This window comes from Lonchura striata, chromosome 3 (assembly GCF_046129695.1).
Source record: "Lonchura striata isolate bLonStr1 chromosome 3, bLonStr1.mat, whole genome shotgun sequence".
Lineage (NCBI taxonomy): Eukaryota > Metazoa > Chordata > Aves > Passeriformes > Estrildidae > Lonchura > Lonchura striata.
The window spans coordinates 12,215,749-12,240,541 of NC_134605.1; the positions used below are offsets into that span (position 1 = coordinate 12,215,749).

At 44.3% G+C, this 24,793-nt stretch overlaps 1 protein-coding gene across 2 annotated transcripts; it reads left to right on the forward strand.

The window, feature by feature from the left end:
- The first annotated feature begins 4,513 nt into the window (after positions 1-4,513).
- Positions 4,514-21,954, forward strand: SLC30A1 (solute carrier family 30 member 1). 2 transcript variants are annotated; one of them, XR_013339644.1, is made up of 3 exons: positions 4,514-5,147; positions 8,527-11,654; positions 21,768-21,954. XR_013339644.1 is itself a non-coding variant. In XM_021547545.3 (2 exons), the coding sequence occupies exons 1-2, from the start codon at positions 4,514-4,516 to the stop codon at positions 9,435-9,437; spliced, it is 1,545 nt and encodes a 514-aa protein (XP_021403220.3). In that variant the 3' UTR covers positions 9,438-11,951. The 2 variants fall into 2 exon arrangements, 1 of the variants encoding a protein (XP_021403220.3); XM_021547545.3 differs by lacking the exon at positions 21,768-21,954 and having other exon boundaries at positions 8,527-11,951.
- Positions 21,955-24,793: the final 2,839 nt, after the last annotated feature.

The following is a 24,793-nucleotide window of genomic DNA, read 5'->3' on the forward strand; positions in this document are numbered from 1 at the left end:
TAACTCTAACTAATATCTTATCAGCATTAATTTCACAGCTAATTTGAGCAACTGTTTTGCCTGCCTACTTGTGGATTTTAGGAAAATACTATTTGTATCATAAGCATACAAACTGGTAATCAAAGCAGCCAGGAAATACTCTTTAGTCCACCAAAAAGGGCATGCCTGTTCATTAAAAACAATTACAGACTGACCATGCAGTCAATTGTGTCTGAAGTTCTGGAGCATTTACAGGATACGGAATGCCATTGAATCAAGTGAGCAGCTTGAAAGTAAAAATCCAAAATAAAGGAAAGATCAAAACTGGACATAAGAGAGGCATGTTTTAAAAATCAGCTGTTTCTTCATTTGGGAGAAAATGTTTCAGAAGGGGAAAGAAAAAAAGAGCTTTTAATCTGCTTTGCAAGGCTCAGAAGTATAGTGGATGACATACTGATCACCTCAACTTGCCTGGAGTTCTGCCACCGACTTCCAAAGAGCCCAGATTTCACAGACACAGTGATCAGGTAGAAGAAGAAATCTCTTTGTAGGGCAAGGTGTCCTTCATTTCCTATCTCAGTGCCAATTATTGCTATAGGCTTTCTTCACAGGTCACTAACAAAAGCATGTAAGCACATGCTTAACTTACCTCTGTTCGAAGGCCTTTTAATTAACTGCAAACACATGTCTATGTCTTTTCCTTGATAAAGCTGCTTTCCTGAATCAGTGCCTAACTGTGAATCCAACCTAGAGCTACATGAACAGTCATACTCACTTTTGTGTTGTTTTTTGATACAAGGAACAACCTTTTTATATGCAGGTATCTGGACAGTGAGTGCTTCTGTTGGCTTTGGTGATGCCGACTGCATCTAATTTGAAGAAACCTTGTAAGGACAGCTACCAGAGAGATACTGCCTGCGAGAAACGCAGCCTAAAATGAATGCTGACAGCCTTGAAGTGGAACAGACAGATGGAGACACGTTTGCCACAGTCCCAGAAAGCCCTCATTAAAAGCCAACAGGTCTGATGACTGCACAGAAAGGGGAAGAGCTGGGTGTTAAAAGGAGGCCGTGTGCTCTGTAATATGTGACTGCATCGGCACCTAGGCAGGGTTTCACCTTTTCCAAGTGGAAAGGCACACAGCGATGAAGAGCCCTACGTGGTGGAGATCTCTGCACTTGCAACCCTGCTCAGAAATTCAAAGGGGAAAAGCAGTGACTTTATTTGCTCAGCAAACATGCTGAGTAATAGCAAAACTCCCAGCCAAAGTCCTTCACACAGGGCTCGGCTGGCTCAGGAGAGCCCAGCAGGACTCGGTACAAAACGTTTGGCTGCAGGACAGGTGACAAGCAGCAGCTTTCTGTTCAGACTTGTCACCTGGCTCTGGGAGGGGAGGGAGCTGTGTGCCAGACATCCACAGCTACTTCTCCCTTCGGAACACAAAGCATTTATGGTAAGTAAACAGATTTTAGATGGGTCCTTCCACATCTGTGGACCGGAAGCTGAGCTGAGAAAGAATTCTTTGAGTCATGAACAATGCCTGGAAGCTGAAAAAAAAAGAAAAAACAACAAAAAATCCAGAGTCCTCCCTACTCTGAAGACAAAGTATTCTGCCTAAAAGCATAGGCAGGAACATTGTGTCTCCTGTAAAACACCATTTATGGTTTCATTAGGTACCTGTATCAGTCACTTTCCCATCAGTCTTAAAATTGATGGTGTTGCCAGATGGACAGCCCTAAATTAGGAAATATCCCTGTTCCTCTTGGCTGCTGGTGTATGGTAATACAATAGAAAAGCCTGGAAACAACAGTGTACAGCCCACTGGTTTACAAGAAAGTGTGGGGAAGAGGTAGCGGCGGAAACTCCTGTGTGGTCCAGCTGCCAGTCCATGCCTGGCACATCCAGCAGCCACAGGGGATCATTCATCAAAGTCCCTGTGTTTGAAGCCCATGGAGACAAGAGTGGCTGGGTCAAAACTGTATGCCCAGCCCTATTCATCAGGGAGCAGTGGAAGGCCTCAGGAACCATTTTTCTTCCCTGCCTGGGAAGACACCACACCCTCCCATTCTCCTGGGGTATATTGTCCATGTCTTGTGGCTTTTGGCCCCAAGTAGAATTAAGCACTCAGCATGGTATAACAGGACAAAAAGCTATCCCTGGACATGGCTAAAGATCAGCAAGATGCCATCCTGTAAGGGGAAAGATGCAGTACACTGGACAGTGGTGTGAGGCAGATCAGGAGGTCTCATGGTGAAGAGATGTAAAAAGGATTACAAATTGATCTGGACATCATTTGCATACCAGGAAAGGAGTCCAAAAAGCCCTAACTCCCCTCCTTAAATCAGGCAAAGCTCTTGACAAGTTTATAATGAAGATTTATCCATCAGTGTTCTACTGATATTGATATTCTGCTGATTTCTCTTAGGAGGGGATTGAGTACTTTTAATCAAGAAAACTATGATGACACCCTGGTGGCAACCAACTAAAACCCAATTTCACTAATTCCTGGAGCTGAGCCAATGAGAGAGACCAAACTTGTTGTTCTCCCTTCCTTCCTAGCTAAATTCCATTGGATTAATAGCAATCTCTGTAAAATGATAACCCACTTCACCTGCAGTAATTAAAAGAGGTTTGAGCTGCACCAGTTTCTTTGACCCATATATCCTAAATCTGGGCAATTCTTCCTTGTTAAACTAATGGCTTTGTGTGGGAGTGAGGACGACACAACATGGGCATGTTCTGTTTGCATGCAATTGCCTTTCAGCTTCCCGGTTATTTACTTGTTAGTAAGTGACGTCAGGGCATACGGGAAGCCAGGTGAGGAGAATGTTATAGCAATCTAATTGCTGACTCTTTTTACAATGGCTAGTAAAGAATCCTGCATGCATCCTAGATTTTGACCCAAGGATACTTTCACAGGTAACATGGTTTAGGGTCACAGGTCATCACAGCAGTACCTCTGGTGCCCAAGCCAGCTCTGCCATGTGAGGAAAATTAAGCAAAATGGCACACATTCCCGCTTATCCCACACATGGATAAGAGTGTGGTATCCAGATGTGGGCTCTTGGGGATGCTGCCAAGCACAGGGGAAGCCTGTCCTGAATCACTGCTCTCAGTTATTCTCATTGACAAGCTTTCCTTGTGGACACGTGAGCACCTTCTGTCATTTTACTGCCCAAATTAAGTCAGGAACCTTTGCTCGGACCCTGAATCACAATCCCTTTGAAATCTCCAAGTACAGGAACAACATTTTGCGTTCTGGCTACATCTTCCTTCTCAGGCCACCAGTTCTCCTCCAGCCTCTGTGGGTCCACAGCTCCACCTCCACGGCTGCTGTCTCCTCTCCACGCTCTGCTCATGGAATGTTCTTTCACACTCTGTCTCTTGCTGCCGTGTTTGTTGGTTCCCTAGAACACAGTGAGCAAAGTAAGAGGTCAGCTCTGCCTTTTTGGAACTTTGGCCGTTTATTTTTTTTTTATATGTTGTGGTCACGCGTCTGTGGTTTTTCCGGATGTCTCAAAACACTTGCTTTCCCTTTCCTAACTACAAGCGTAACAAACCAGTGTCCAGGGAACCGACCTTTTGGCATTAACATATTTTTCCCTATATTGTTATAGAAAAATTATTATAAAATTTATTAATTCGTATTTAACATTATAGAAATTATTATAGATTTATTTTATGAATATGTTCTTATATTATACAGCCTTCTAAAACTTCAAGCAGAACTTCTTGTAAAAACTCTTCCAATTTTTTTAGCCTCCCATCAGTTATTAGTGGTCGCGTTCGCACTTATCTTCCTGCCCTCAGTGGCAGAAACAGGAAAAGATTAAAAATTAATCTTTTAATTAGACGGAGGAAAAATTAAAGAGAAAGATTAAACAGAGAAAATCAAACAGAGACGCCCGCCCCCGCAAAAAGTCGCCGAAGACCGCAGATCCCACCCGAGATCCCCGCTCCGGGCGCGTGACGTCACAGCGCCCCTCACGCCGGGCCCCGCCCCCGGGCGCGCGCCGGGCCGGGGCCGTGTGAAGCGCACCTTTTGCACGAGTCCCGCTCGCCGCGGGCGGGGCCTGCGGGGGCGGGGCGGGAGGGGAAAGCCGGCCGGTGAGCCAATGGGGATCCGCCGTTCCCCGGCGCGTCACGCCTGGCCCCGCCCACTCCCCGTTCCAGGCGCGGGCGGGCGGAACGGGGAGGCCGCGGCCCGCTGGGCGTTAACGGGCGGGGGCGGGGCGCCGCTGTCGCGAGGGCGCGCTGGCCAATGGGGAGCGGGGCCGGGCGCGGGGGCGGGAGGGCACGGCCGGGCGGGCGGGGCGCGCCGGCCAATGGGGCGCGGGCGGGGGCGTGTCCGAGGCGGCGCTCGGGTTCCGTGTGAAAAGAGTGAGGGGGCTCGGGTGCAAAGTTTGCTCGCCCGGCGCCTGCGGAGGGAGCGGCGGCGGCGGCGGCGCGGGGGGAGCGGAGCGGAGCGGCCGCCCGAGCGCTCGGGGCTCCGACCGCCCGCCGCGCTCCTCGCGCCCCCGCCGGGGCAGCCGCGATGTGCGGGGGGATGGCGGCTCACGGTCCGGGCGGGCCGCGGTGCTGGCAGAACCGGCGGGCGCGGCTGCTGTGCATGCTGGCGCTCACCTTCTTGTTCTTCGTGGTGGAGGTGGCGGTGAGCCGCGTCACGTCGTCGCTGGCCATGCTCTCCGACTCCTTCCACATGCTCTCCGACGTGATGGCCTTGGTCGTGGCGCTGGTGGCCGTGCGCTTCGCCCAGCGCACCCGCGCCACCAAGAAGAACACGTTCGGGTGGGTGCGGGCCGAGGTGATGGGCGCCCTCGTCAACGCCGTGTTCCTCACCGCCCTCTGCTTCACCATCCTGCTGGAGGCCATCGAGCGCTTCACGGAGCCCCACGAGATCCAGCAGCCGCTGGTGGTCATCGCCGTGGGGGTGGCGGGGCTTATCATCAACCTGCTGGGGCTCTGCCTCTTCAACCACCACGGCGTCGGGGGCCACGGGCACGCCCACGGCCACGGGCACTCGCACGGCGGCCGGCAGCAGCACCCCCGCGGCGGCCCCAAGCCCGAGCAGCCTCCCGGGGACGGGGAGGCTGCGCTGAACCGCGACGAGACCAGCACCTTGGTGGAGAACTGCAGCAGCTCCAACGGAGTCAGCCAGGAGAAGCTGGGTAAGCCCCGCGGGGAAGCGCCGCTGCTCCATCCACGCGTAGAAAAGCGGGAGGGGTCGTTTCCCCGAGTGGGGCCGTGGCCGTCCTGGTCCCACCTGGTGCGGGCTCTGTCAGGACTCTGTGAGGACCATTCTGTCCCCACTCCTGGAAAAGAGGCGAGAAACTTTCTTAGCAGCTCTTGTGGCACATGGCTGTCGCACCTCTTCCTCACGCCTTTCCTTCGGATGCCCTAAGCTGCATGTTTGTCTTGTAGACAGGTCAGAGTGTAAGAGAGTCTCAGGATAAAGCAGTTTGCCCTGGGGAAAAATTTGGTTCTGCAAGGAAAGGCACATGACAAGCGTTTCTTGCCTGGCCACACGAGCTGTCACAAGACGCTCTCCTAATGCCATCCGAACTGGCTGTGCGGCTCAGTGCCTTGGTCCTGGCAGCTGGATTGCTCCATTGGGTCAGTTATCAGTTACCTGGGAAGCTACTCTCCATCTAAACCAAACACACGGAAGCGTATTCCACTGCAATAATGTTGTGTCTCTTCATAGTATCGGTATTAATAGGAAGAAGTCTTGGAAATTGCCAGTCAGAACTGTGGAAGCTGGAATGTAGAGCATGCTGGTGTCAGGGCACATGTGTGGTGTCTTGGGAATAATTTTTGTTTAGCTTTCTAAAGTATGTACCTTCCCACTGACCTGCGCACAGGCGTACGTTTAAAAATCTTCCCAATTGTGGTTAAACTGTTTCATAGGTAGGAATTTTTTGGTTTTTAGTGGATCCAGAAGCCTGGATAGTTGATTTTGAAGCTGCTTGGTCAAAGCTAAGTATTGTGTGCTAGCGGAGTGAAAGGTGTGTGTGATTGCCGCTTCTCTGTTCCTAGGGCATCCTTGTCACCAGAAGGAATGGACTTCAGGCTTTGGAACCAACTTCTTCAGTTTCAGGGTGACATCAGCAGACCATTGTTTTAGCTTAAAGGGAGCTTTAATTGGTCAGAGTGAACTTTGCTACAGTAACAGGTTTTCTGTGCTCAGAGGTTCGAATACACATTTGAGAAACTTAGTTTCTGTTTCTCCAACTCTGTGTTGGTTTTGGAAAGACAGGTTTTTCAAGAGGATAGGAAAGTTCATCTAAATACACTACACCATCTTCTTGACGATGTAATAAGCTCTTAATGTTGGTTTAGTTCCAGCAAATGTATCCTAATAATTAGGTTCAAACAATGTAAAATTACCTTAACCCTTAGTCTCATTGGCTTGGGAATTATTTAATTTAATGGTGAAAAGTTGTGCTTTTAGCCAAGTTTTGGACTAGTTAGAGAAAAAAGGTATAGCATGAATTAAAATGGATATTGTTGTGAGCTGACTTGTCTAGAATGTCTCATGGATGCACTTCTGGCAAGAGCAAATAATTTGTTGTGGGTATTTAGGTGGTAATAGGACGTAATTTTGGTCACAGTGAAACTTTGAGATAAGTTTCTATTTCCTTCATTGCCCTGTCATGATTATGTAATGGATGGAGCTACTCATAGTTTGCCTATGGAAAAGTTGGAGGTAAAGGTGATTGGAGGCTTGGGAGAAGATGTAAGATGTAGAGATAATGGCAAAGGTGATCCTGTGCCTTCACTGGAAATCACAGAGTGGGGTAGTCCTGATTTCCTGAGGCGGAAGTGAAAAGTAGGCATAGCCTTAGTGGCTAGTCCTGCACAAGAATTTCTATGGATGCACTTTATGCAAAATAATCAGTTTATTGTTACATTTTAATGAGCGTATTTCAAATGGGCATGTTTTAACCATTTGCCTTTAAAAAAAGTTCAAGAGCTTTCTGGAACTATGTTTCATGTTACCCACTTGTATAGACAGCTGTACTGACCTTTCAGATCTCCACTATTCCAAGTACTTGGTACAAAGTAGAGCGTTCCTCTTTCCTTGCTCTCATTGTGGACCTTGAGGTCTGAACTCTGTAACCCGAGATATTTCCCTCTAATTCATTTACGTCTCTGGAAAGTTACAGGTCCCATGTTCCATAACTCTTAGAGGCAGTGTGGAAAATGTAGCTGGAGCTTCAGGGCAGAAGCATACTGGATGAGGCAACGAGCTGGGGCTTGGAACTCAGCCTCGGTAGGAGCCCACTCCCTCTTCAGAGAGGAGAGCACTTGTGCGCACTCCGCAATTGCAGAATTGCAGCCACAAGGGCAGAACAGCAGAAGCTGCACGTCTTATTAACGTGTTAATGTTTACAAAGCTCTGAACTCAATAACCTCAAGGAGCAGTAAGAGCTCCTTGTTTCAGTTTGTCGGGCCAGGGGCCAGTGCCTGTTGCTTTTCTTTACCACTGGAAGTAGCCAAAAAAAAACTTTTGAAGAAAAGCAGGAGGTTAATCATGTACACTTCTCTCCAATTTGAACACTGGAAGATGATTTCTGTTCAGAAAGGATTCTTCTTTGTAATGATGTGTTCCCATGTAGCTGGTTAACTGTGCTGGAGTGGTAAATACTGCAGACAGTTGTGACAAAGGAGGACATGAAAATGTTAATTTAGTTACAGTCCATGACAAATTACTTTGGACATCAGGAGCTGTATGTCACTCAAAAGTATATGTCACTTGCATAAAAATATAATTTTACTATATATTTATTTATTCTGAAATATAAATAACAGTAGTTCATATCCTCAGAGTTTCAGTGATAACTTACACTGCTCTGTAGTCAATTCTGCTGGTAAATTATGCGTTTTAGACCTAAAATTTCAGCTGATTGTATCTCATGGTCCTGCTAACTGCATGCACCATCTTGGAAGAACTTCCTTTTCCTTGAATTGAGAAGCCTCTTGAAAAGGCATTGGTAAACCTGAAAAGAAGCTACTACACAGCTGTATCATACAGCTTTTGAGCTTCTAGCTTCAAATTTTAATATGAAATAGCAATGCAGTCCTATGGTTAAAGATGGATTTTAGCAATGTGATCAGTCTATCAGTGTTTCAAAAGAAGGAACAAATGTACCTAACTAAGCTACTTAAACCAGCTTTTTTACATATCTTCTCTAGCTCTGCATTTTGTTTAGGAAACAAGCAGTGAATAGGCAAATGGTTATGCAGCTGGAAAAGGTGAAAGTAGTTTTTCAGTAGAATAATTAAAATGTGGTCATCTTCATTCTTTGCCACTTTATGTCTTAAATCTCCATGTAGAAACAGTTGCCTTCCAGATTATTTAGATCACTTATTGAGTAAACTGAATTTTCCTCAGCCAGAGAAGATGTTGCTAAGTGTGTGGGTTGAGTTGCTTTTTGGTTTCATACGCAGTGTGCTATGCTTACTGTTGGATATGATTTTATGAGGAATTACAGTGCCATGTTGTATTATAGCTCATGCTTAATTGTTTTATTGTTTTCTTGTCAGGTGATATGAAAGATGACATGAGTGACGTACAAGTGAATGGGAATGCTGGCCATTATCCTCTGGATGAAGAGGAAGTTGAAGAAGACTCTAGTGCACAACTTAACATGCGTGGAGTTTTCCTGCATGTTTTTGGAGATGCCTTAGGTTCAGTAATTGTGGTAGTGAATGCCTTGCTCTTTTATGGCTTGTGGAATCCATGTCCTGAAGATGGGCCTTGCTTTAATCCATGTGTCAATAATCATTGCATGGAAAATGCTACTTTATCCCAAACACTTGGCAGAGCTGTCGGGTCAGGGCAAGAGAGCATTATGACGGCTGGTCCTTGCTGGTTGCTGTATTTAGATCCTGTCCTCTGTTTGATTATGGTCTGTATACTCCTTTACACAACTTACCCGTTACTTAGGGAATCAGCCCTCATCCTTCTACAGACTGTTCCCAAACAAATAGACGTCCATTCTTTGAACTCAAAGTTACGTACCCTCGAAGGAGTGGAAGCAATCCATGAATTACACATTTGGCAGCTAGCAGGCAGTAGGATCATTGGCACTGCTCACATCAAGTGTCCTGACCCTTCCACGTACATGATGGTGGCCAAGCGCATCAAAGAGATCTTTCACGACGAAGGGATTCATGCAACTACCATTCAGCCTGAGTTTGCCAGCGTTGGCTCTGAGTCAGGGAGAGGGAAATGTGAGTTTCCTTGCAGGACTCAGTGTGCTTTGAAGCAGTGTTGCGGAGCAGGAGAAGCTAGTACTGCAAAGAAGACAGAAAAATCCTCGTCACTTAGTATTTCTTGTTCAGAAGTTGTCATTGAATTTCCGAAAACAAGGAGGACTAAGTCGGAGACCATCCCTTCAGTGAAGCTGGAGGTGAACACCGATCAAAACGAGCAATTTGAGTCATCTTTGTAACTCCCTGAAGGGTACTACCTGAGTGGTGGAGACTTTGTCAACAGCTGTGTTGCAAGAGGAAGAGACAGACGTTTGAGATGAAATTTTGCCAAATAGTGTAATTGCTGAAGTCCTTGTTCTTGTCATATTGCTAAATATAGAATGCTTGTTTTAAAGAATATAATGTCACTGTCATGATACAAAGTGTTTGTGTTGACTTTGTTTGACTGAGACAGAGAGAAAGTGCATCCATGCTGTAACACTTCGGAAACCCAGTTTCAGCATTTCAGCAGAGACACTTTTTGCTGTGCTTCAAATTAAGATCCTTTTTTCCAGTGAAAAGCTGTTTGAGGGATAAGCATGTAGGAGCTCAATTTGTGTTACAGATTTCTTCGACCTACTTTTTCCTTTAATATTTGATTTGTAGATATCTTAATATATTGTTTATTTAGAAGCCCTAAGAAAACCAAAGTTCATAGAACATTTTTAAAAGATATAACTACTAAAAACTGGAAACCACTTTGCAGTTTCACATTATTTTTTTTAAAGCTATGTAATAATAATAAAAATTGTGAAAGCTTTTCTAGTGAATTTATTGCACAGCATATTTTAAAGACAACATCATGTGATTTTAAGAAATTGTCCCCTTTTCTTCTGGTAAGGTAGTGAGGTAATTGAAAACAACAGTTGTGAAAGGGTTTTTTTCTGTCAGAATGGCAGTTCAAGCTACTGTATACTGCTCTGTGATCAAGACATGAGACTGGTCGATAAAGTAACACAGACTTTTACATTTTATGGATTTTCTGCTGTTTTCCCTTAATTCTAAGTTGTGTCTGTTCATGAAAGTCTTTGAGGTTTAAAGTAACCTTGGCTCAACAGTGCTATGAATAAATATTTAGCTGATGCTGAGTTTACTAAGATAAAATAATTAATTCTGTCAATAAGTGCTCTGTTGGGGAGGGTCTGCCAAGCACTGACAGTATAACTCCTGCTTTCAAGCACAGACAGCAGCTCCCCAAAAATAACGGTGCATTTTACTTCTAGCTGAGTGTGTCTGTGCAGTGGCAGTTGCAGTGACTTCAGTCCTGGTTCCCCCTTGTGTCCTCAGGAACCCTCCACTGACTTTTGAGGAAGTGGTGCAGGGATCACTGTATTTCACACTTAGAGATGTTTATGTATCACATAATTTCACTTACCCAAGTATCTGAATCTATGGTTTAAAATCTTGACTCAGTGAATTGACAACTGGCTCTAATGAAGCTGTTACAGTGTTCTGCCAACTTACACCGTAGGAAAGGGGAAACTGCTCAGTGGACTCTGTGAATTTGGCAGAGGAGAGCTGAAAGATAAAACATACAAGAAATCTAATCTAAAACCCTGGCCCTTTTGATCTACTCTCATGTTATGTATGGAAACTAATGTCTTGTGATTAATGGATTGCTCCTGAGTGCAAAACTGGAAAAAAACTCAGATCTTCCATTCTGCTCTATTACTCTGGACATGATAAACACTTTGCCTCAGTTTCCCTGTCTTCAAATGGGGATAATACCTACCTCACAGGGGTGTTGTGAGGCTTAACTATTGTGTGAAGAGCTCTAAGATCTGTTACTGGAAGGCACTGGAAAGAGGATAAGATACTAGATTACCTGGCATTTACTACTTCTACAAATGTATTGCAATACCTAGGCACAACCAGAGGGAACTGAGGATAGTTTTGGCCTTACAAAATTCTTCAGTGCTGTGGTTTTCAGGTTTTTAACAGTATTTAAATGTAGATTTTTTTAAAAAGAATGTTTTGTTAGTGAAGGGAATGTAGCTTCGCCTCCAGATACGGAACATCTCCCTAGGTTGCATTTCTAATTTGTGTCTTGCATCATAATTGCTCCTAAATAGCACAAAAAGTAGTCCTGCTGCTCATCGGACCTGGATTGGCCCAAGTCATGTCAGTGGTCTTAGCGAAGCTCTCAGCAGAGCATTGCAGTCAACTCTGGATTATCCACGGGTGGGTTACAGTGTTGTGCATCGCCCGTGCAGTCTGCGGAGCCAAGACCAGCCCCCGTCTCACGCCACGCTCCGGCCGGGCGCTGTGTGCCAAAGCACAGGGAAGCTGGAGGTGCTGGCTCTGCTTCCAGGGAGCCCCATTGCAGGCTGCATTGCTGGGCTGCAGCACAGCACTGCCGGGGGTTCTGCCTCTTGGCTGCTCAGATGCATCTGCAGGAAGCTGCGGGCTGTGGACAGGTGGGCTCGGCTTTGTGCTGGCTTGGGGTGTTGGTGCTTCGCAGCCACCAGCATTGCTCCCCTTTTTCTGTGTTTATGCTTGTTGTATAGTCTCATAAACTAACTTAAATGTGTTAATATAGTATTTATATATGTTTTTGTTTTTTCTGACGTATCTTAACTCTTTTCTGTTACCTGTATATGATCTAGAGTTGACTGTTAAATGAGATCTTGTATGAGACTACGTTTGCTGAGTATGCTACCACTGCTACTATACTACAGAGTATTAACTGAGTAAATTTTGAAATTAACAAAGTACTATTTTTTTTAAATGTGTATCCTTGCTTTCTATGGTAAACTTTCACTAATTATTTTCATCACTAGTTTAAAATTTGTCTCAGTTGTTAGTTGAATTGTTGAGGTTCTGGTTCTGCCATATATCACTAACACACTGTAGAACTACTGTTCTTTAGTTTATTTTAAAAAATACCAACAAATCTAACCATGGTAGCACTGTGAAGTCTGATTTACTTCTTTCCTGTTGCTCTTATAAAAAGAGGGCAACTGGTAAGTCCTAACAGTTACCATCATTGGTTAATAGTCTCAGTAAATGCATCTGAATAGAAGGAGTTGTAATCACTAATTCCATTTTTAACTATTTAAAATCTCTTCTTTTTTTTGCCAGAAGTCATATTTTTCTATTTCTGTGTCCATTGCAGGCAATGGCTAATTAAAAAGACAAAAAGCTCTCCCCCTCGTTATTTTAAGTATCAGGGCAGGATGGAGAGGTGACAGTGATGATGGTGATGAGGATGGGGGCAGGAGGGGTAGCTGCGTGGCCTCTCTGTCATGTGCCCTGTCGCACGTGCAGCACTGGCTGGTGTTACCAGGGCCCTTTATTCTCCTTAGCCCTTGATGATAAACTCCCTGAAAGCACAGAGTGAGGTCAGGTGGTGGCTCTGCAGCAGCAGAACACAATTTCTCCCTTCTGGCTGTTGGAGACCCAACCATAGCCCACCAGCTTGTGAAACAGCTCGGGGTTTTTTTTTAACTTGATCTGTCTGGGTTTATACAGACCTGATTTGTTCTGAAGATCACAGTTTTAGAATACTGAAAGCATTCAAAAGCACTGCACAGTCTCTCTTTATTTTATTTCTTTTTCCACAAAGCATGCAACTAGTGAATCTCATGTAAGTGAACACTGCAGTGGTGGGGAGCTAATTGTATTGTGTATCACATTCCTGAATTTTTAAAATAAAAACAATTACGGAATACTTATTTTAAGGAAAAGTAAGTTTGTATTTCAGTGTCTAGATTGTTCAGGCTTCTGATTAAATGTGTCAGAGATGTACCAAACATCACTGGATGAAATATTTTACTACATGTCTCATCCAGGAACATGCTATTTTAGAATCACTTCCTAGATTATATCTGCACCTAAGGTGAGGTGCAGAATTAATTCAGACACTCAGTGGGCTAGCCACAGTACCATCAGTCTTCTTTTTTAGCAGAGTAAATTGTTTCTGTGGAAACCCTAATAATTGTAGCTCATTTGTTTTCAACACCCAGTGTGGGCTTTGGTAATAACTGTAGTTGCCACATTGCAGTGTGTGGTATGGACATACACAGAGTTATGTAAAAGAACCGGCCCCAGCTTGTGACTCCCCAAAAGTCATGGCAAGGGCTCAGTCCTGAAAATTTCTGTATTCTTAAATAGTTTCATCAGGCTGACGAGTACTTACTTGCAAACCAGGAATTGCTTGTGGGAGTGAGTCCAAAGCTTCTGCCAGTGTAGCCTGGCTTTTAAAGAAAAAAGTACCTAGATTTTATTGATGTATTAAAATCAAGATTGCTATGGTGTTTCTAAATTTGCTGTAGAAATACTGTCATTTTTGTGTAATTTGAGAATCTGTTCCTTTTCCCCATTCTCCAAAAAGGGAAAAAAACCCACTGAGTGTCCTAAGACTTGTTAGCAAGTTTAGCTAAACTGATATTGTTAGTTTCTGAAATCAGGCCATCTGAATTTATTAAACACTGCCTGGTGGACTTTGGGGAGGAGGGATAAAGATTCTTGCCATTCTCCTTCCCCTGCCCCCTGCTTTCTAATCTCTTCAGCTATGGGGAGACCAGGAGGGATGGAGGGGGTGAATTTTGTAACTAAATGTTCCGAGTTCCACGTGGAGGGAATGGGAAATACTGCTAACTATTTTTAAAAGCATATAAATATGCTGTGACTATTTTAGCTCCATAGCATAGCATCAGTTACACCCTTTTTAGGTATGCTTTTAAGTGGTTCAGGTCCACAGTATCTTTGGCTTTTCCTTTCTCTGCTAGGCAGAAAGAGGTGGATGCTCCATTTGCCTGAGCAAAAGCCAGAGTTGACAATTTTCCAAATCAAATGTAGCTTTGCTGATAACAGAAGGTCTGATTATTCCTTGTGACCTTTGCTTTGTGTGGTTAGCTGCCTGTGAGGTACAGCACCATGTTTTAGCAGGCTCACATTTATATTTTTTGCACTCACTGTGTTGTCTAGTTGAAAAGCAAAACCACAAAGTTGAAAAATATCTTTCATCTGTGTGTCTCCAAAAAGCACATGGGATTAATTTGGCTACTTTTTTTTTTTTTCATGTCCTGGATCCTGTTTCTGAACAATGTTAAAATATAATTGGCATAGTTTGTTCATTGATGATACTTCTTTTTGCCTTCTTTTAATATAAAGAATAATGTTCTTTTTTTTTCTTTTGTTTTGTTCTGTTTTGTTTTTAAGTATTAAAGTGCTGAGAAAATAAATGGAGCTTTTGACTATCAAATACATTTAGTTGGGATTTCTTTCTCAGATCAGCTCCCAGGAAGGAATTTAACTAGTAGAAATACACATTCGCTATCTCCCAGAACATCAAAAAGAGAGGAAAATAGCACAAATAAAGGAGGTGGAGGTTAGTAAATGGGTTTTAAAGTTCTGGCCTCCAACTGTCTGGGTTCCAGGTGCAATTAAAAGAATAGTTGCTCAGTTCTAGTATTGTTAAGGGTTAATTATGCAAAAGGCATTTTTTTATCTCAAATGAAAACAGCTTTTGAAAAGAATAAAAAAAAATCATCTTGACCTGTTAACTGGCCGTGGTTAAATATCTGACATAAGGGTCAATAAGGTAGGCTTCCTAATAGGACTCTATTCTGCTCTTTCCATGTCTTTGGAAGAAATCTGCTTTAGAGCAGAAGATGCTTTGGTGCTTTTCAGCTTCAATTGTTTCAATTCAGAAACACTACAGTTTGCACAGTTTTCTGGGAGAAAAGGACTGACTGCAGATGCCAGCACTAATACTGAGGAAGGCAGGATTGTGACCAATACCTGCCTTGAGCTGTTAACAAGCTTCCAGTGATGAGTTCATTTTGGAGCTCCTTTTTCTGCTTCAAGAGGGAAAAGTGATTCCACCTTATTAGTTAAGTGTGTGGGAGGATATGTTTGGTTGTGCTGTAAGCACTGCATGAGTTTTGCCTTTTCCAAAGCTGCTTCTACATGACATTATGTGATTTGAACTTACTATGAACATCCTTTATGAGAAGTGCTGGTGTGAGGTTTTAAATTAGTAGGAAGGGAAGCTTCAGATCTGTAGCTTATTTTTGCTACAGGTACCTTCCCCCATGTAATTCCTAGACCTTCTACCCCAGATAGTTGCCTGACCACAAGGACCACCAGATCTAGCTCCCAGAACAACTCCTTGCTGCTTTTCCATTGGAGGAGCTAATGCCACAGGAGCAGGGTGGGATGGGAGCATCTGACTCCAGGCAGACAAGCACTTTCAGCAGGCAGCTTCTCAGGCTGATCTCTGCTAGCATCCCAAACCTGTCATGGAAGCCTTGCCACTAAAACTTTGGCTAGCATTTATATGTTTTTGTGGTTTGGTTTATAATTTTTTTTTTTTTTTTGACAACACAAACCTTAAAGTATTGCTGAGACCAAATAGCAATCCCCTACCCCCATCACCCAAGCTCTGTTTCTAGTTACAGTATTGGTCGGCTTCCCAGCATTTTGCTCCTGCACCAGCTCCTGCAGCTAAGAATAGCCCTGGTGATGCTGTGGAACAGGATGTGCAACCTGCTGGGCTTCCTGCATTTGTGCTTACATTGCTGGCCTGGGCTGAAGCCTGTCCTCATCTTCCCCTGGACTCACTGGGTGAATTTTTTAGGCTTAATTTCTTGGATTAGGCTTGCTGTGGGTTGGCCCATGTGTTCCAGTTGCATTCTGTGCTATAGGCAACTGCATTCTGCAGTATAGGCAAGACCTCAGCTGAGGGAGATACTCACTTGCTGCCAGTCTTCTGTGCTTCAGAGTGTGTCTGCTGAGTGTAAGTGGATGCTGCTGGCCTGCTGCAGACCTGGATTCAAGCTTCACTGCTTGGTTTGATGTTACTGTGTGATCCCTGTAGCTGAGGGTGCAGCAAGTACAGCACAGGGAGTCTGCAGGTAACTGGGTCACTGCTGCTCACCTGAGCTAGGTGCTCATACCCTAGTTTAGGAGTGAACAACACTCCCACAGATAAATGCTGCACATATTGCTATGCCCTCAAGATTTTTTCATTAGACAGCATTGACTGGATACTCACTTCGTTGTTTTACCCTGTGCTGCCTTGGGCTCTCCTCCAGTCAGTTGCAGACAAGCACATTTTTCCTTGAGAAAGGGATTATGTGAATTTAATCTGGGCGATTATTTTCACTTGTACTTTTGTGGGCATGTAGGAAGGTTCTGACCCAAATGGATGGGGCTGATTCTGCATGCTTCCAGCTGAGTGCTAGGAGGAATTTGGCTGAGGTACTAGATAAAATCTAGGCTCAAGTAATTCTTCCTAAATATCCATACTGGCAGAGGTCTTAGGTGTCTGTGTCATGATAGTTTGAAGTGATTTTCTCTTCACATTGCTGTTCAAAAAGAAAAAAGGAAAGAACTGTGTTTAATTATCACAATAATTATTACCCAGCCTTGGTAGGTGTGTTTCCAGTTCGCCGAAAACCTCCCTGCATGCGGCAGCAGCACAGTGGAGACACTGACAAGTAAGTCGGCAATTTATTGCTAAAAAGAAGGTGTTTGGTACATATGCTTGAGCTTGGAAGTGGAATGACACTTGGCACCATAATGTCCCAGTTATCTTTTTCTGAAGGAGTAGGAAAACTGCAGAATTAACTATTGAGTCAAGCTGCGTGGGCAGAGCTCCTGTGTCAGAGCTGCGCTGGCGTCACAGCCGCAGCGTGACATCACGGGCCGTATGTGAAAAGCCCAGAGCATCACCCAAGCTCTCTGTGTTATTGAAAACCTCAGTAATATTTATTGAAAACTTGCATGGTTTTGGTTTTTTTTTTTTTTTCTCTTTTCCCATTCCCTAGGAAGTTTAGCCACACAGCTACTGGGAGAGTGTGTAGCTCAATTGCCTTGCAACACTGTGTGCTGCTCTGAAAAAAAGGTGCCATTGAACCCAGAGTTTGAACTCTACTGCACGTGGTATGCCTTTTCTAAAAGTATCTACAAAAACAAGGTGATGTCAAAACAATGTTTCTCTACAGAAAGCTGGAGAGATACTCAGGTCTACAACTTCTGCAGTAGTTGTCTGTGATGCTCTTAATTTGCTGTCCTCTTCCCAGAGAGTAATCGAGTTACTATTACTGCATATGCATGCAATAATTAATGTGGCATGGAAAAACAGTAGGGCAGACACTGGAGTTCTTTAGATTTATTCTTTAAGAATAGAAGATCTGATCTACAAGATTTTTGCCAAAATTTCATTAATCTTTGATAGTATCGAGAAGACAGGTCACTTCTCCCATGGTGGTCACTCTGGTTAGTAAGAAGCAAATGAAACTATGGCATCAATGGAGAAAGATGAGCAACGGAGTGTGTGTAGGTTTTGATTTTGGAGTGGTTATATTTTCCCCCTCCTCCAGCTGCTTTAATGAGGGTAGTGGTTTTCTTTGGTTTTCCTCTGTAGCTCTGCAGTGCTTAACAGCTTGTTACTGAGGGACCTACACCTGGAGTGCATGGAAATCCAAGTTAGTGAAAGACATGGGAAAACATGTTTAAACAGATCACAGCTGAAGCTGAGACCTTAATCTTTCTGAGACAGAAGGTAGCCAGCACAGCCTCAGCCGTTCCATCAGGAAAGGTTAGTGTGAAGTACCAAGCTTAACTCACTCACTGCTAGAGAAATGATGCAGAAAATCAGGTAACAGCAGTTTAGTTTCACACTTGAGCATATGAGGAGTAGCCTCTCTCTGCAAGAGATTGCAGCTTGGCAAAAATAATGTCTTTGCATGGGGGTTTGTTGCTGGCAGTAGCTAAAATCCTGAAAGAGCAGTATTTCTCCAAATGACTTAAAGTCAAGTCAGATATGGAGGACTCTTAGGCAACGTGAGAGTTCCCCTTTCGAAACAGTGGTTTGGAGAGAACAAGTCATTGGTCTGGGCTAGGACAAAAATAAAGCAAGATAAACAAGGATGGACTGCTGCCATCTTCCCCTTCCCCTTTATCTCTAAACCTTAACCTAAAACTGCAAATTTGAGGTTAATGCAGTGCAGTGTGTCTGCAGCTGCTGAAACCAGCTATGTTTTAATACAGCTTACTTATTTTGATGATGATGAAAGTTTGAAAGCTCCTCTAGGTAACAGAAATATTTCAATGCTTTTAAAGTTCAAATGAAAGTATTTTTTAATATTACTAAGAATATTTTCAAATTAAATAATTAATTTTCCTGAAAAAGCATTGAATGAATTTACTTATTCTCTGTCACGTTTCTAATCCACAGAACATAGAAATAAACTATTTGCAAAAACCTGTCCAATTTTTGCTAACATATTATTTTTCTTTAATATGAGCTAAAAAGAGAGGAAGTGTCAATTCATAAAAAGTGAAGCTAACCACACAATTTTGGTAGCAGGTCACTTGCCACTAACGAGTATTTCACCACTTTGCAGAGCTCTGAATAGCTGTAGAATGTACTGTGAAAACAAGAACCACAGCAATAAATTGGGATGGAAAACTATTTGCTTGAACTTCATGAAGAAGAAGTTGCTTAAGTGATACATAAGAAAATGTATCTGTTCCTGAGTTGCATTTTGCCCTGTACTATAAATAGCATTCTGAAAAACTAATCCTTCAAGATACTGGTGATGTGATGGTGACTTTATTCCATAAATACCAGCTTAGATCCTGTCCTATGCACTGATTTATCCAGTTAAAGTATGGTAGGGGAGGAGTGAAAATCATGATAGCTGCAATTCTGGACTGTACATCATTCAGCTACTCCTTCCAGTACATGTGATCCTTCTTTTAAATAATGTGTGAGTTTGTTGGAGGTTTTACCCAAACATGACATTCCTACTTTTCAAACAACTTGATTCTGACAGGAACTTTGTTCTGACAGATCCTTTTTTAAGGAGATGTCTTAACCAAATTGGCTTCAGGGTATCTTCTTGTGACAATGCCTTAAGGGGCCACATGCTGGCTGGCTGAACCAATGACACCTTGTTTTCCTGTGCTCAGTAGGAGTGCAAGATTCTGAACCAAGTTGAGCTGGATGGAGGATATTAAAGACCTAGAAATGCGGAATACTGTGTTGAAGATAAGGCTAGATTAATTCTCAACACTTTAAGCCTTTGTTAAGAAAAGTTGGGCTCTTGGATTTTGATTTTGTTTGATTGTTTGTTGTTTGTTTTTTTTTGGGTTTTTTTACTTTCTGTATCTGTGACCAACCCCAAGCAGAGCCACTCATAGGCACAGGAGGAAAACTTAATATTCATTGAAATTTCACTGAGGTGCTTTTTGGTAAGTCCTAGATGTTTACTAAATAAATTGAATAGGATGGTAATGATTGTTACAGGACCCCTTAAAGCATATTTTCCAACTCACTTTTCATCTCTGATAAGTAGATTATAAGAGCCTGCCTTGTATTGGGAACTCTGACAGGTGAAAAGTGCTCTCTGTTCATAGCATGTGCAGAGCTCTGACCTCTGGCATGCTTTTCATCCCTCAAACTCTGCTAGATAGTGCTTAAAGAAATACAAAGTACTCGCCGAGACTCAAAAATGTGACCATGGTAGAAGCTGTGGTTTTCTGAGGGGTCTCATTTATCTCCATATGAACTTCAGACCCCCCAAAACTGGGGGAAACAGTTTAAGAATGACCTCAGAAATAGAGGTGGGGGTGGCTTGTAGAAATCTGAAGAAGCATCCAGCAGGACTACAGCTGTTCTAAGGAAAGAAGCCATCCTCTCTTGGATTGGATGCAAACTGACCCAACCTGTGGGATGGAAAACCAGCACTCTTCCTCAGAGAGGTCTGGATTGCTCCTGGCTGATGCTGGCTGTGCTGCACCAATTTTAGGGCCACAGCACATGGGAGAAGTGAGGGTATGACTGCCATGAGGTGGGACACGCAGGCCAGGTAATCCGTGCTCCGAGCAGCTCCTGTCACAGAACACCCATTTACCAACAAATGTATGCACAGCACTGCTCACCCCTCAATGTCTGAAACTTCCCCTGTCTCACAGGAAAGGCCTCCACATCCAGAGCATGTGTGGCATTGGTGTAAAGGGAGCAATGGGCTGGTGGAAAGGGCACCACCAGTGCTGTAACAACTCTGATTCTGGGCTGCCACTCCAGTTTCTCTGGGATTAATGCTGTTACTGAGTTTAGAATTGATGAATGAGTCTTGAAACCAAATTTATGTAAAAACAATGGCTTAAACCTGGTTATTTCTTGTTTCCTTGTGCGTGTGGCTTTTCTAGGCTGTCTGCTTTTTCCACAGTAACTTCCAAGCCCTGCTTGGGCAGGGCTGTTGCCTCCCAGCACAGCACTGATCACAGATGTAGGTATCATCCAGGCAGGGCTGCTGGATGCTTTCTAATCTAGCAATGAGGAAAAACACCCACCAAAAGAGAGTTTGCAGTGCTTCACTAAATAATTAATTGATACTAAAGTCTCCAGGACTTTGGAATCACATGGACTCTGATTTTTCATATAGTCCTGTATGGTGTTAGGTAAAAGGTTAAAACTATACCTACTCTTAAAACAAATCTATACCATAACAATGGAGGCAGAAAGATAGAATTAGTAGTACTGCTTCCTCCTTTGGTAGGAGTCAAGCTGAGACAGAGACTTTATAAATGTTTTCCTTTTAGTTTTTTCCTTTCACGTGACTTCTTGTTTGAAGGCTGGAAACAGACTTCTGTTAACTTTTTTTTATTAAAAACCAAAAAGCAGTCTTAGAAAGAAATCGGGGTCTGACAACCCAGCAGGGTAATGGAAAACTTAATAAATATCCTGTTGTTATAACATCTGTCATTTTAGCATTAACAAGCTCATGACTTTAGCTGTTGTATGATCAGAGCCCCACTCTGTAGATTAAGGGAAAGGCTGCTAGACCTCTAAAGTAAAAGATTTCTGCCCAGCAGGGTGCTTTAACCTCTTGTATCCTGAAGCCATTTAGCTAAAGCAGCTTGAAAGTGATAAAGAGACAGGTTCCTGTGCAGGAGTGAGGGTCAATTAGGAGGGATAGAGAAGCAGTTGGACTCAAGTATTTTCCTAATTTTGTTCTCTTTGATGTCCAGAAGAACCAGAAAAAAAACAACCAAACAAACAAAAAAACCAACCAAAAAAAAAAAAAACAACCCAAAACAACAACAACAACAAAAAAAACTAAGCCAAAAAGAATGTGGTGGGTTTTGTGTTTTTTCTTAATTTGGTCCCACTTTGATTTTCTTAAAAGTTGTAGAGAGGAGATTTAAGAGACTGTCTTATTAAATGAATAAGCATCACTGCAGCAAAGCTATGGTAGGTGCCCATTGCCTGTAAGACAATATATATATGTCAACCCCAAACACAGAGTGATATTTTGGTTCATTTAAAACAGGCCTATGTAAGAACCAGAGCAACTGCACAAATACTGAAACTCCATGCAGTGTCTCTCACCACCTGTTTCTGAGATTTCTTTAGCTTGTTGACTCATGTTTTTCTTTTCTGGAAGCTAAAGAAAATGCCTGCCATGCTGAAAATGCTCCTGGTTTGGTTTTAATCTCAGATGAAGTTCTTCCAGAACAGTTCCATGGTGATAATGTTTCTGACTTCTTTATTTTTTGCTTTTATGTGTCAGGTGGTGAAATGAGAGCCCTCCACGATCTGCAGGCAGCCAGTGCTTCCCTGGTACACAGCTTCTCACGCAGGCAGAAGCAGAGGGGCTGAAAGAAAGAAGTTTTCTTGGTGCTCATGAGGAGTCTGTAGCGCCCTGGGTGCGAGCAAGAGCTGTGGAGTTCAGCGGAGAGTAAATCCATCTTGTCCCAGATCACTCAGTTGTCCTCCCTCATTGTCCTCTCTCAGGGCAAGGAAGCACCACATCCAAGTCACAGCCACCTCCAGGACTGCTGTCAGTCTACAGAAGTATCATGAAAGTATGGTGGATCTCATTCTCTCACAGGACATAAGGATAAACCACCACATTCTCTTCTGTTTAGATGCCTCTAAAAAGCCCAGAGGCATCAGTAGCACTCCCAAGTGCTTCCAAGCCCCTGTATACTTTAGATGAGTGAGCTTGCATAGATTTAGGATCCTTAAAGCACATTTGTTTGCTTTAGACAGGACTGAGATTGTCTTGAAAATGCTACTATTCTGTTTTGGGGAAAAAAAATCTTATGTCTACAGCAGAGATGCCATCTCGTGTGGCATGACTGGGAGCCCAGACATGATCTGGGGCACTGGGGCACCCAAAGCCCTTGCTCGGGTCTTTTGTAAGCAGATGGTTTAATTTGTGTTCTTTCAATTTCTATTCCTTTTAGTGATGCTAAGGCAAAAAGAGAAATCCATATGCTCCTCCCAAGTTTTGAAAATACCAGCACAAACGTTGTAGCTGGTGGCGATTTCACTGTAGAGACAGACTTGAGGGATGATGACTTTTTGTTTTGTAAAACACTTTAACTTCCTGAAATAGCTATTAAAAAAAAAAAAAAAAAAAAAAAAACAACCAAACCTGACTCCAAAGCACTTTGTGTTTTGAAATACTTTTGTAAGTGAAATTACACATTCAAGTTCTCACAGAGTTTTTAGTAGAACAAAACATTTGGACCCCAGTAACTTTTGCTAAAGGCTTTCAGAGCTGCTAACATCTAGAAAGACTGTTTTTGCATGGGCTAATTAGACCCTTTAAAAGAATAAGACAAATTAAACTCAACAATGCAGTTCGACTGCGGGTGCTAGGATCTTGCACTTAAACTGTGCTGTTGGATTATGAATATTAGCACATGGATTACTCTTTAAGTGATAAATATTGAACCAAATAATTATCTAAAACTTTTGGGAAGGAATCATCAATAAGGTTAGGCTGAGAAAAGACGGTACTGTTTAAAAAAAAAAATTAATAGTAGTATGTGTTGATGAGAAAACAAGTTGTTCCCTGTGAAAGAACTGGCAGGTTAGTCCACATTTCTTCTTTCTGATATATGGGTGGCACCTTATGTTATTTTTTTTCCCCCTTTAAAACCTGGCAAAAAAAAAAAAAAAAAAAAAAATTAGAATAATGAAAACCTTGAGGAACGCCTACCCTACCTCCAGAGGCAGGCGGCAAACACCCACGGAGTCGCTCATTTGCATCCTTCTCGCCGCAGCGGGGAGCAGGGGCCGGCTGCGTGCCGGCGAGCGTGGCTGTGCCGGCACCTCGCTCTGCCTTTGATGCCGCCACGACCTTGTTGCCGTGTCAGCCTCCCGCTCCGCCCGTGCTGGAGGGAGCGGCTGCGGCCCCGCAATCCTCCGTGCGAGGCCGTGGGCGCCGTGCAGGGCCGCGCTGCCGGCGGTGCCGCCCGGGGCCGGATGGCGGAGGCCCGGCTGCCGGGGCAGGGCGACAGCCCCGCGCTTCCCCCACCCTGAGGGCATTGCTGCGCCGGGGCTGCAGCGGGCCCTGGCCAGCCCGCACGGGAACCCCCGAGCCCTCCAGCACTGCCCGCTCGCCCAGGAGGTTTCATCCCAGCCCCAATGCCAGGGAATGCCCGCTGCCCGCAGGATCGGCCCCGCTCTCTGCTGCCCGAGTCCCCGTCCGGAGCTGCCCGCAGCTGCCGCAGCACGGGACACCGAGGGAACCAGCGCCGGGGGTTTTGTGGCAAATGGAGCGGCAGCGAGGCATGCCGCAGGGCCCCTGCAGCACCCGGCGAGGAGAGCCATTGCCCTCGGGCTGTTAAAATGCGATTTGCTGAAAGGAAACCGCTCCGGCCGCATGCACCCAAACGCAGCGTCCAAGCAGCGCTGGGATCGCCGCCACCCCATTAGCAGGGAAATCCATCTTTTACAATGGACCATTAGCTTTACACCAGCTTTCAGGGGTGGGGAACAGCCTTCCTGCTGAGCAAAGCCTAAGAAGGAAATAACTGGCTCCAAACATCCAGGGGCGGCGGGGAGCGGAGAGCCGAGCTCGCTCTGAACTCCGCAGCTTGAGCCCGGCGCTGCCATGCAGCCGGCCCCTGCGCCTGCATGCGCCGGTGGCCGAGCCGCAGGGAGCTGCCCTTATTTATTTATTTGTTCCTACGGCACAGGCACGGACAAGGGCCCTGCTTTATGTTCCCCTGCAGGAAGGTGATAAAGTGCCCGGGAGCTGCTGGAATCCATTCTCCAATAAATTCAAAGGGAAAGGCCATTTTTTTTTTTTTTTGTGCCTTGGAAGCTCGTGAGGGCTGAGGGATGCTGGAAGGCATTGAAAACTGAGGCAGCACATCGCACACTGGTGTGGAACGAAGCCACCGGAGCAATTTTTCTGGTTTGTTTTGTTGCTTGTTCTTTTTTTCCCCTCAACGATTTTTACTCTGCCTGTGGCTAAGCAATCAATATCTCTTTGCCGACAGTAAATATTCCAGGCTTTTAAATGATGATGTATTCCAGGGTGAAACAAATTAGGTGCCTTATTGCTGCCCTCTTGTACTCAAACTAATTCTGTGGGTCCAAATGGAAATTCAGAGATTCCTGAACCAGGCTTGTGGGTGGCAGCAGATCTGAACAGGTCTGGCTTCAGCTGTCAGCTCTGTTGCTGATCTCTCTTCTTTCACTGAGATGAGCGGAAATTCAGGAGAACTGTGTGAGTAGCTCCACAGGCTGAATCCATCAGGCAGATGCATGCAGCTGAGCATGAGCCTGCCTGGTGCA